Source organism: Mauremys mutica, chromosome 3, assembly GCF_020497125.1.
Source record: "Mauremys mutica isolate MM-2020 ecotype Southern chromosome 3, ASM2049712v1, whole genome shotgun sequence".
In the NCBI taxonomy this organism is placed as follows: Eukaryota; Metazoa; Chordata; order Testudines; family Geoemydidae; genus Mauremys; species Mauremys mutica.
In genome coordinates, this window is record NC_059074.1 from 100991076 (window position 1) to 101003701 (window position 12626).

Here is a 12626-nt window from a genome sequence, read left to right on the forward strand (position 1 = left end):
ACGAAGCAGAATAGATCCCTAAACAGCAAATAAGACAAGTCTTTTTTTAGAGGGGTTACCAGTGCTTCTCCTATAACTGCACCACACTTAAAGCGGGGCAAATGTTGGTTGGGCTTGCCAAATAGGATGACCAGATGTCCTGATTTTATAGGGACAGTCCTGATTTTTGGGTCTTTTTCTTATATAGGCTCCTATTACCTCCCACCCTCGTCCCAATTTTTCACACTTGCTGTCTGGTCACTCTATTGCCGAAGAAGGGCAGCTGTGCTTTATGGCCGGGGGTGGTGAGGGGGAGTGAGGTCAGAAACTGCTGCAAAATGTGAATGGTGATCAGCTTTGCGATGCTGACTCAACCTCCAGGAATGTAAGGTATGAAGGCCATAAAGGTGCAAGCCCTGGGCGAGGGAAACCCCTTTGTTCCATGCAGCAGACCAGGCAGCACCCAGCTACCCTCCCTCCCCTAGTGGAGGCAAATATCAGGTGGGTTAGGACCTGCTGTGGGCATTTTTAAGGGGGGCTGTGAAGGAATTTTTCCCGCACCACCAGATTGGCTTCAGTGGAGTCAGGTTTTTTCGCCTTCCCCACAGCAGGCGTCAGAGATGACCTTTTCTGGTAAGAAGAAAAGGGGGTAGGCTATATGTCACAATTTTATTTTGTAAGTGTGGAGCAGATGTCCAGTGCAGGTACTCCATATGACAAGATAAATGGCCTGGTAAAGGACTTAAAGGAGGTGCTAGATAAAGGAACAGAATGGGGGAGGGTGGTTGGGGGACTCCTATGATTGGTATGGCAGGGAGCCAAACCCCTCCCCTCCTTCTCATAGCCACCTTAACCCTTCTATTAAGGGATGGTAAGGTCCAAGCCATGGGTTGGCTGTGGGACCTGGATGGAAAATGAAGGGGGGCTAGAGGAAGCAGGGGCGGCTCTAGAAAATCCGCCGCCCCAAGCAGGGTGGCGTGCGGCGCCGCTTGCGTTGCCCTTCCCCGGTCCCGCGGCCGGGGCAGAAGTGGCTGCGGATCGTCCCGTGGTCCCGCGGCTCCGGTGGAGCATCCGCAGGCATGCCTGCGGGAGCTCCGTCTGAGCCACGGGACCAGCGCACCCGCCGCAGTCATCCCTGCGGGAGCTCAAGCGGAGCCGCGGGAAGAGGGGACCCTCCGCAGTCATGCCTGCGGAAGGTCCGCCAGAGCCAAATGCCGCCCTGCCGCCAAAATGCCGCCCCACGCGCCTGCTTGGCGTGCTGGGGTCTAGAGCCGGCCCTGAGTGGAAGCCACTGGTAATGATTTTAATAAACATGGATTTGCCTGCATTGTACACTTTATCTGCCAGGTAGTCCCAGACATCTATATAATAAAGTTGAAGTCTGATTAAAATCTATATCAAGTGTCTCCTGTCCTTCTTTCGGTATACCCAGACAATGCATCTCGGTCCCTCCTGTTATCTGCTTGTGGCACACAATAGTTTAATGTCCTGAAGGCTGTAATACTTTGTTCTAATTCTGGTTTTTGGGCTCAGTGTGGGGATGATTGGGTGGTGTTTAGTAGTATATAAAGGTGGTATATAAAGGTCAGACTAGATGATCCCGTGGTCCCTTCTGGCCTTAAACTCTACAACACTGATTAAAAACATTTCCTATCATAGCAAACTTTCTAGAGTTAGAAGATTAACATACCAAAGTTAATAACTTGATGCAAGTCTTTCTGCTTGTTCAGTCATCTTTAATGCTATTGTCAGTGAGTACATATTTTAAAACTGCATAAAAAGAAATAATAGTCTATCACAGCCACTATGCAGTAAATAAAAGAACTTAACATGGACAGTAAACATATTTTGAAAAACTGCTCTGTTTAAAAAAAGAGAAAATACAGAAATTAAAATATAAAGTATGTTTTTCCTGCTATATACACAAATTTTCCAGAAACTCATCTTTTTGTACTGAGGTCAAGCATGTAAGACTCAGTATGAAAGAAATTTGAGAAAGGTCTGAGAAACAGATAGAAGGGGAGGGAAAGAAGTTGGAATTTGACTTTAACTGCCCATGCCTACTAAAATACATCCAAATATTGAAATTTTACATGACTAATCTAAACCCCAAAATAGAATTTTTGGAAAGTTTGTGCCTATAGCTGGATAAACACATTTGGTAGTTGAATTTCTGTAGTTCTTTTTTTAATAACTGGCTTCAACGTCATGGTACATTTTTATGTACTTGATCTATATGTATCTGTCTATATAAAAGCAGAACACCTTACCGTTATACTCTTATCATTTGTGTCACAAGTGTGCAGCTCTCTGCTAAAAGCCAATATTGTATGTGTACTATTTTCCATGGCATACTCAAGATGGTAATCCTGTTGAGAATCTCTCTTCAATGCTCTGTTTGCATCTGTAAAATAATCCTGTTGAAAATACAAAATAAAAACAACTTGCTGTAATTCATTATAAAATGATCTGCAGGGCTGGCCTTACCATTAGGCAAACTGAGGCACTGCCTCAGGTGCCAGACTGGTGGGGGGAAGGGGGGGCACTTGGACCCAGAAACCCAGAGTGTAGAAAATCGTGTCTGCTGCTGGTGCATATGTATTCTCTCTGCTCTAGGTGCACAGAGATGGTGGAGTGCTGGAGGGCACAAGAGACAACAGGCAGGCAGGAGAAAAGAGAGAGAGGGAATAACAGAAAGCAGCAGGAGTTGCAGGGAGAGAGAGGAGGAGGAGCCCCTTATGTACCTCTCTAGCACCCCCAGGAGCCTGGACTGATTAACACCAGCTCCTCAGGGAGCTTCCTGTTGCCTGCTGCTTCCCTGAACCCACTTGAGGAGAACAGGCAGTCAACTGAAATAGTAGGAGCCAGTTAGGCCCTTCAGATGCTGATATCTTCCCTCACTCAGGCCCTGCTACCAGCCTGCTTATTTGTCCCCTTCAATTGAGTATTGAGAGCCACTATAGCTGGCACAGAACAGCAGTCATGAGTGAAAGAAGAAAATGCCCCTCTGGGGCAGCATTCAGAAAAAGAAAGAAAGCAAAATAAGCTTTTCTATCTAAGCAAGAAGGAGCTCTCCTGAGATACATAGACACAAATGTTCACAGTGAGCCTTCCAGCCCCAGTAAGAATGTGAATGGTGAGGAGATGCCTGAGCTTCCACTTAGTCAGAGTGCAGGTGACCTGGCAGCTACTGCAGCATCCATATCTCCATCTCAAATGGATGTAACCATGCATATTCCTGAAGAAAAGTGTAGATCAGAGAAGAGTGTGGTGGAGGTGCAAGAAACAGCTGCTGCTGAGTTTAGTTCCTTAAGTCTAGATGATCCAGGACTTTGGACCCACTTGAGCAGTGGCCTGAGGGACATCCCAAATGGTAACAAAGTGGAGAGACTGGAAAAATCTGGCTAGAAGTCTGGCATGCCATGAGAAGGCAGCAAATCACCAGAGAGCATTCCATAGGTGGAAAGAGCTTGAGATGATACTAAGGTTAAAGGCCACCATAGATGATCAGCATAAGAGAAGATTGCATCAGAGTCTCTTTACTTGCAAAATGTTCTGAAAAGGCTCATTGCCATTGTGAGAATGCTTGCTACCCAAAACCTAGCACTGCATGGCACTTCAGATCAGCTGTATGTGCCAAACAATGGAAACTTCCTTAAAATTGTGGAGCTGGTGGCTGAGTTGAATGCTGTACTCCAGGAGCATCTAAGAAGAGTCACCACCCAACAAATGAACACACCACTACCTTGGAAAAACAATTCAAAATGACATCATACAGTTACTGGCAACAAAAGTCAAACAGAAGATTGTGGCAGATCTGAAGTCAGCAAGATATTAATCTGTTATTCTGGACTGCACACCTGACATCAGTCATATGGAACAAATGACTTTAATGGGGCGTTTTGTAACAACAACAGAACCTACTGAAAATGTCTCTGCAATGGTGACTGTCAGAGAATTTTCTAGAATGTATTGATATTGATGATACTACAGAAGCTAGTATGACAAATGTGCTTCTTAAAAAGCTGGAAGATACGGGAATTGTGATAGCTGACATAAGAGGTCAGGGCTACGATAATGGTGCCAACATGAGAGGAAAGAACAGAGGAGTGCAGAAATGGATCCAAGAGTTAAACCCTCGAGCTTTTTTTGTCCTAGGCAGTTCTCATTCATTGAACTTGGTGGTCAGTGATGCAGCATCAGCTTCTAGTGAGGCTGCTGAATTTTTTAATGTAATTTAAAGCATCTATGTATTTTTCTCTGCATCACTCATTGATGGCAAATTTTGAAGCAACATCTGGGAACATCCTCTCTGACACTGAAACCACTGAGTGCCATACGATGGGAAAGTCGAGTGGAAGCGATAAAGCCTATCAAACACCAAATTGGGAAGATAGATGACGACATAGTTGCCATTATGGAGGATCATGCTATGACAGGAACTGTTCATGAGAGAACAGTGGCAGAGAGAAATGTAATCACCAGAAACATACATAACTTCAAATTTCTGTATGGCTTAGTGTTGTGGCATGACATACTGTTTGAAATACATGTTGTAAGCAAGTGTTGATTTTGATATATCTAGAGCAAGGGAACAACTGGGCAAAGCAAAGTCATACCTACAGTCTTACTGGTCAGATGAGGGATTTCAAAACGTTTTGAAGAATGCACAGAAGTTGGCAGAGGAACTTCACACTGAACTATTTCCCACCCATTCAAGAATACAAGAGTTACCGAAGAAGATGACATTTTGATTACGAGGCATGGGATAATCCCATAAGAGACCCCAAACAACAATTCAAAGTTGAATTCTTTAACGAGGTGCTAGATTGTGCAATGCAGTCAGTTGAAGAACGTTTCATGCAGCTCAAGGAACACAGCAGTATATTTGGGATGTTGTATGATATTCCAAAACTCCCCACTATACCTGAAGAAGACCTATACCAGCAATGCAGGGCACTAGAGACAGTGTTGACACATGATGACATGCACGATATTGATGCGAGTGATTTAGGTGATGAACTGAAAGCCCTTTCAAGATACATTTCAGCAGGATCAACTCCAAAGGCTGTTCTGGAATATATGTGCATAAATAAGATGACCACCCTCTTTCCAAATGCTTTTGTTGCTCTGTGCATACTTCTACACTTCCTGTAACAGTTGCCAGTGGAGAATGCAGCTTCTCCAAGCTGAAGTTAATAAAAACACATCTACATTCCTCAATGACACAGGAGAGGCTGGTCGGCCTTGCAACATCTCGATAGAGCATGAGCTGGCCCAGACTGTGGACCTTCAGGAAGCAGTTCTAATCTTTGCAACCAAGAAGGCACAGAAAGTACCACTTTGATTATTCAAACAGATAAAAATGCCAGAGTTTACTACGCAGACAAGAAAAGTTACATTTGCTGTTCAGGCATTTGAAACTTAAGTGTTACTTAAAATTTTTGAACAAGGCATTTGAAGTTGTTAGTTCTCCTTTATTGGGGTAGGTAGCAGAGCAGTACCATGAGAGGAGTAGAACAGGAAGAAGGCAGAATTGAGACCTTTCAAATGTTTGGCCCAAGCGAGGGGGCATGGAGGTGTCATTTGAGCTCCCCACCTCAGGTGCCAAAATGTTTTGGGCCGGCCCTGATGATCTGGTATTAAATCCAAAACATCTTTATGTAAAATATTGAAACTACAACAATTGTTTGTTAAAGGATTTATTGTAGATCAGGTTGGATAATTCTTTGGGTAAAAAGTCATCTAAGTCTTTTTCCAGCAAGTGACCTTACTAGTAAACAGCTGAGGCTCAGGAACTTAAAGCAGATCCTTCGTTAACAATAGTATAATTTAATGCTTGTGCCTAGACACCTAGAAAAAACAAATAGGATACTTAAAAGATAATGAGCAAATTCATCTTTACTGTAACTCTATTGATTTCAGAACAGCAAGTATTAATTTCACTTAATGTTTATATCAAAAGTATTTCCTTTTCCTGTCTCCCCACATTTTAGTATTTACTATTTTTGGGGAAAAAAATCTAAAAGAAATCTACAAATCCAAACGAACCAGCCATTCTAGCTTTAACTACTGTGTTTTTTTGGAAAATTACCATTAAACGGCAAAATTCATCTTACAATGGCATAGTCTTGTTTACACATCTATCAGTTTAAAAAGCCCACTCAAATGTTTTTAGTGTATTTTTTAAAAGAAAGAAGATTAGTCTTCAGTGTAGCAGACATATCATATAATTGCAGAAACTGCTTCAATAATGTCACGTCATTAACCTCTTCACCCCTGAATTCTTTGCTGCCATATGCAGCTGCTTGCTAGCTGTGCCTCATTCCCTCAAGATGACACATCCTCTCATATTGACAGAGCCCCAACCATGTGGAGTTCATAAAAAAAGGCCTTCCATAGGCTCAGGGACAAGGGGAGCAGCATAGTCTTAGTTGCCCTGCTTTGAGTTTTAGGCCTTTTCTGTGCAGATTTTTTGTTTTTTTGCTACTCAGTGCACTGAACCTTGGAGGGGAGCAGCTGGCCTGTGGTAAGGAAAACATCAAGAGAAAACTGCTTTCCCAGCACATGCTAGTGTTCTCTTTGTTACCAAAGGATTTTGTTTGAAGCAGAATTTTTTAACTAGTAGATGTGCTTCTGGGGCTAAATGTGTTTTATGTGGTTTCTATGACTTGCATGCTCCAGTCTCCAGAGAGAATCTCTCGCCTGAATATGCAATTGAGAGAGTTTTAAAAGTGCACGTGCAAATGTTTAGAAATTATATTCAGTGCAAAATTTGAGGCTGAATTGAAATCTCTTTGAAAATCTGGCTCCTGGTCAACAGCAACTAAATCAAAATCTTAGGTGAAATCTTGGCCTCAGAAAAACTCACATTTAATTAATGAGGCCAGGATTTCACCACTCATTTCTGAAATGTCCCTTTTTCTCTCATTATCACCATAGTATCTGAGAGTGGAATTTGGCTCATTATGCATGTTATAGATTGATATGCATAAATATTTATGCATCTATATATCTTGAAAGGGGGGCACTCAAATGTTAGGACATGCCAGATTTAATGTTGCCTGTGAAAACTTAACTGGTCCCTCTTCTGTATATGCACTATGATATTAATTACAGGAGCATATTATTTTTTCCACAGGACTGCTGCCTCATCCAGTGCACAGGATGGACCATGTTATGGGGATGAATCAAGCCTGCATAGTGTTGCTTGTAGGAACCCTGCTTCATTTGCTACAGAATTTGGATGGTGTATAGCAAATGTGGCAGAGGGCAGCAGGAAGAGAAAGGATGGTCTCTTGGTTAAGGAAGTTGAATCTGCCCAGGAGAACTGGATTCTATCCTTGCACGTGCCACAGAGTTTCCATGTGATGCTTGGCAAGTCAGTTACACCAAACTATTCACACATGGACACTGTTTGGTTTTTATTTTATGGTGTCCAATTTGAGTCCCTGAGGTTGACAACTTGCAATTGCAACTGAAGTCAGCATAGCTGTGCTTTCAAATTAAAATGTTTGATAATGGAGATAATAATCTTCCCTTACCTCACAGAGGTATTGTTAATTAATTAATGTTTGGAAAGCACTCAGATACATAGTGATGAGCACCACAGATAAGCCCATGAAGAAATTCACTGTTCCGTATGCAGAGCAAGGTTTGAATAGTGTGCAGTAATAACACCTGGGGCCACACATTGAACAATGAGGAAAACACAAATTATGGAATAGCTGCTCCTTCATTGACTACTGTCCATCCTGTGCACTGAATGAGGCCAGGGTCCAAGCCACAATAAAAACAAATTTTAAAACCTCTTATGTTGTCACAAAATGAAATAATTGTTTTCCAGACAGCCCTATGCATGGCTAGGTGCAAGTGAATGAGTATACATGCAAAAACAGGTATGTGACTGTGTGTGGATGAGAAAAGTCAGAATCAGCAGGATCGTGAGCTGAGAAGAGGAGCAGAGGAAGCAGCTGAGAGATCTGGGGCCTATGTACGTGTGCTGAGAGGAAGGGAATAGATGGTTGGGTTGGGTTGTGTGGTGGGACAGAATTGCTGGATTTGTTTTACCAGGTGGAATTAATGGAGCTGCTTTGGGGGTCTGTATTGGGCAAACAAATGGGTAGGTGGGTGTTGAGTGGAGGCTTGCTTGAGGAATTGGGGTGTTGTGTTCAGTGATTAATATACTTTTTTTGAGTGGAAACTATAGACTTTTTTTCCATTGAGATAGTCACAAGGGATTAGATGGATTTGCAGTGGGGTGGAGAACCCATTTCCAAGTTTTGCTTGAGTCCCATCCAAATATTAAAATCCTGTCCTCTGCATCACTGAATTAGGCATAAAATATGCCAATAAGGATAACTGATGATGATAATATAAATGTCAACATAACTATTTCATTCATCCTATATGAATGGAGAGGGACAGTCACAGATCTGCACAATTTACAGTGAGTGACGTCTCAGTTTGATGCTATAGGGGAATGGTGTTTGGGAAATACCACCATATCGATGTGTTTTTCAGCATCTAGCAAAGGTGAGAAAAGCTGGATTCAGTCATTACCTGTACAAAGCCATTCACTCATTTACCACTTTTGGCATGTAAAAAGCCCAGTATTTACTAAACAACTGTATCCAGCCATTACCTTGGGAGCAATTTATATTTTTGGCTAAATCTTTTAGTCCCTTGGCTCTCACCTTTCCAGACTACTGTCCCCCTTTCAGGAGTCTCATTTGTCTTGTGTACCCCCAAGTTTCACTTCACTTAAAAACTACTTGCTTACAAAATCAGACATCAAAATACAAGTGTCACAGCACAATATTAATTAAAAATTGCTTTACTTTCTCATTTTACCATATAATTATAAAATAAACCAATTGGAATATAAATATTGTACATACATTTCAGTGTATAGTATATAGAGCAGTATAAACAAGTCATGGTCTATATGAAATGTTAATTTGTACTGACTTGCTAGTGCTTTTTATGTAGCCTCTTGTAAAACTAGGCAAATATCTAGGAGGTGATGTACCCCCCCCAGAAGATCTCCGTGTACCCCCAGAGGTTCATGTACCCCTGGTTGAAAACCACTATTTTAGTCAATCCTTTTGCCTTTCGAAGATCTGCCATCACAAACATGGAGGACATATGGATCAGCAGATACACCTCTTTGGGGTGGGAGAATAAGAACAAACAATATAGGGCCTGTTCCCACATTACTGATAGAACCAAACTTCCCACTGGCTTCTCAGGTTACTAGTGTGGAGGCTGCTCCCTAGCACAGGACTTGTCCACACCTACAAGTTTACTGGTACAACTATGTCAGTTAGGGGCATGATTTTTACCTACTCCAGGTGTGGACACAGTTTAGTTGTATAAGGATGTCTTATACTGGCATAGCTTATTCTATTTCCCAAGCTAGAATAAGTATACTAATATAAGCACTTTTATGCCAGTATAATTGTGTCCACAGTAGCGGGGTTTTATCACTTAAACTATACAGCTATAGTTAAAGCAGCTAAACTTTCTATTGTTGACAAGCCCATATTGGTACATGCTATTCTAAATTTTAGAGAGATGAAGCACAGATCTGTGGTCAGAATGAAGCCCTCAGTATAAGATTTCTGTATCAATCTTAACAGCATGGAAAAAATATGGTCTGGTTTGCTGATTCTGCACTTACTATTCATCCATTATAATAAGGGCTTAAGGCCCGAGTCTCTATTTCTTTGTACCTCTGGGAATACTGCCATGCAAAATAAGTGCAAAGTGCATATAAAAACACTATCAAATCAGACTGGTAGTGTTTTATACCCACTTTATACAGGTGTAAATGATTACAGAAGGAGGAAGCAAGTGGAGAATCAGGCCCTTTCTTTCTTCTGTGAAATCTAGCTCCCTTGCCCAATGGTAAACCAAGTTTTCGTTGTTTATAGAATTTCTGTTGAAAACTTGCAGTACTATAGATTAATCCTTTGGAAGTAAATATTATTAGTCTTGATACATGATAGCACAGACTTTTTCTTCTTTGGGATATTTTACACCCTTTGAAAATAATTTAAAGTATCTTAAATATAACACAATTTTTCTGCATTTTCTATAGTAATATTGCATAAATCAGTCTTAGCAAACCTTAGCACAGACTTTACATCAGTCGAATACTTAGATAGCATTATCACAATATGCTGTTTAGAAATTAAAACAGCATATAGAAAGTTAACAATCACACAGATTATACAAGTTGTTGTGTATCATTTACAACAGAGGAAGGCAATGATGTTAAATTGGTTCTCACATTCTATTGACCTGTATCACTTTCATATAAGAGCTTTGCAATGGACATGTTTCTGATTGGCACTATACAAAACAGCATAGAGAGTAATTTCTTATAGATGTAATAAAAGCTGTAAATAGGCTGTTTTATCCTTGAAGAATGTAAGCACAGCTGCACAAGGAATCTTGAGAAAAAAATATTACCAGCTGTCATCACACACTTGAACAGGTGTTTATAGAGAAAAAAAGCAACCCTCAACATCTTTACGATGTCCAAGACTGTTTTGTTTATGATATCCATTTCCTATACAGGCGAGTCTCATCTTACGCTGGGGTTACGTTCTGCTGTCAGCGTGTAAAGTGAAAATCATGTATAGTCAAAATTACATTGAGTGTAATGGCGGGCGGAATCGCCCGCACTACAGGTACAGTATTTAAATTGTTATTTCTCTCTTTTTTGTTTGTTTGTTTTTTGGTTTTGCCGCCCGCGCAAAGCTGAATTCGCGCATGTTAAATGCGCGTAAGATGAGACTCACCTGTAATAAATTTTACATAGGACCTTTCAAGCCAAAGGATCATAAAACAATTTACAGACTATGGCCCTATCCACAGATTCAACGTGTGAGCAGACTGCAAGATTTATAAAAGTTGCCATGTTCTTCCTCAGAGACCACCAAATTTCAGTGCTAATTAGATTAGTGTAGGGGGGCATGTCAGGGTCAAACAATAGGGAAGAGGCATGGACAGAGCCAGATGCACTCCAGCTATTCCCAGTTTAAAGACCATTGTTTATTAGTGGAGGTTAGACCTGCCCTGAGATTGCTTTAGCTTAGGACAGAGTTGGAGATGAGCTGGGCAGAGAAACAGGAGCTATAACCTAGCAGGAAGTAAACACAGCACAGAATCTGACTCAGAATATCTAGGAAGGATAAACTGCTCCAGAAAAAGAAAGAACTGACCAAAAGTTTTGTCTGAAATCTGCAACAAACCAACCCTTTATTTGGAATTCTAAATCATGTGGTTAACCTTTTTATTATTAATTACTATTCTTATTATTTTTCATTCAAATGGAATCCTGCAGTTCTTGGTTCCAGCAGCCACTGGATAATATCACAAGAAAAGCTGTTTTCACGTGGTATCTGACAGGAACCGTATAGAACATAATATTACAAATAATCAAAACAAACTTTTTTCAGTAAATGAGTTCCAGCTTGAATTTTGAGCAGTGACTTTACTCAGTTCTTATTTTATTAAAAATAAAGTAGTGTGACCAACAGAGAACTAACAAGAAGGAAAAGTCTGCAAGCCGCAATCACTGTGTCACAGTAAGAACATTATGAGATCATTCTGGTTGACTGACAATGATGTAACAGGTCCCAAATGAAAAAGAATATTCCATAGAAAGCCTAGACTGACAACAATCAAGCCACTGCAGGAGGTGTCCAAAGTAACTGTCCAATAGCCAGTTCATTTGCCACCTATAACCAGTTCATTCAGGATTAATTATCTATGGCTGTTTACATAAACACTAGATTAAATAAACTATGCTTCACTGCTACAAAAGCCAAATCTTATTCGTATGAGCAGTCCCAGCAGGCTACAGTCATTACTGGTATAACTCTGATTAAGTTAGTGGAAGTACACCAAGGTGAATGTGGCCCACTTACTTCAGCGGAACTGTCATTTGAGTAAGGAGAGAAGGATTTTCCCCCAATATATTTTTTTTTTAAGAAAGAGAGAGAGAGAGAGAGAGAGAGAAAGATACATGCACTTCTTCCAGTTTTTAGGGTTATTTGACATATTAGAAGGATATTTATAATATGTATGTGTGTGTACACACACAGATACAAACAGAATATAAACAAACCATTCTTATATGTCAAATAAACCTACAAACTGGAAGGTGCCAATAATTTTCATTCTGAGTCCAATTTCTTTCATCCAGGTAAGTTCTGTCAGGGATCTTTATATTCTGCAGCAAGATGGGCCTAAATTCTGCAGATCCCCTTGGTTTCTGTGGAACCCTGTGGCAGTTGATGAAATTTTGTATCAGACTAAGCCCTGGTCTACACTACGGGGTTAGTCAAATTTAGCCTCGTTAGGTTGATTTTATAATGAATGCATCTACACAACCAACCCAGTTCCGTTGACCTAAAGGGCTCTTAAAATCGACTTCTTTACTCCTCCCCAGCGAGGGGAGTAGCGCTAAAATCGACCTTGCTGGGTCGAATTTGAGGTAGTGCAGATGCAATTCGATGTTATTGGCCTCGGTAGCTATCCCAGACTGCTTCAATGTGACCGCTCTGGACACTTTCACCTCCGATGCACTAGCCAAGTACACAGGAAAAGCCCTGGGAAATTCTGAATTTCATTTC

The 12626-nt window shown here is 41.0% G+C and overlaps 1 protein-coding gene across 1 annotated transcript in view; it reads right to left on the reverse strand.

Moving 5' to 3' along the window:
• MOXD1 (monooxygenase DBH like 1) overlaps positions 1–12626 on the reverse strand; it is a 94704-nt gene that overhangs the window by 62972 nt on the left and 19106 nt on the right. Inside the window, exon 2 of the mRNA XM_045010462.1 lies at positions 2250–2396. Within this exon, the coding sequence (XP_044866397.1) occupies positions 2250–2396 (147 nt within the window). The remainder of the gene's footprint in view (positions 1–2249; positions 2397–12626) is intronic.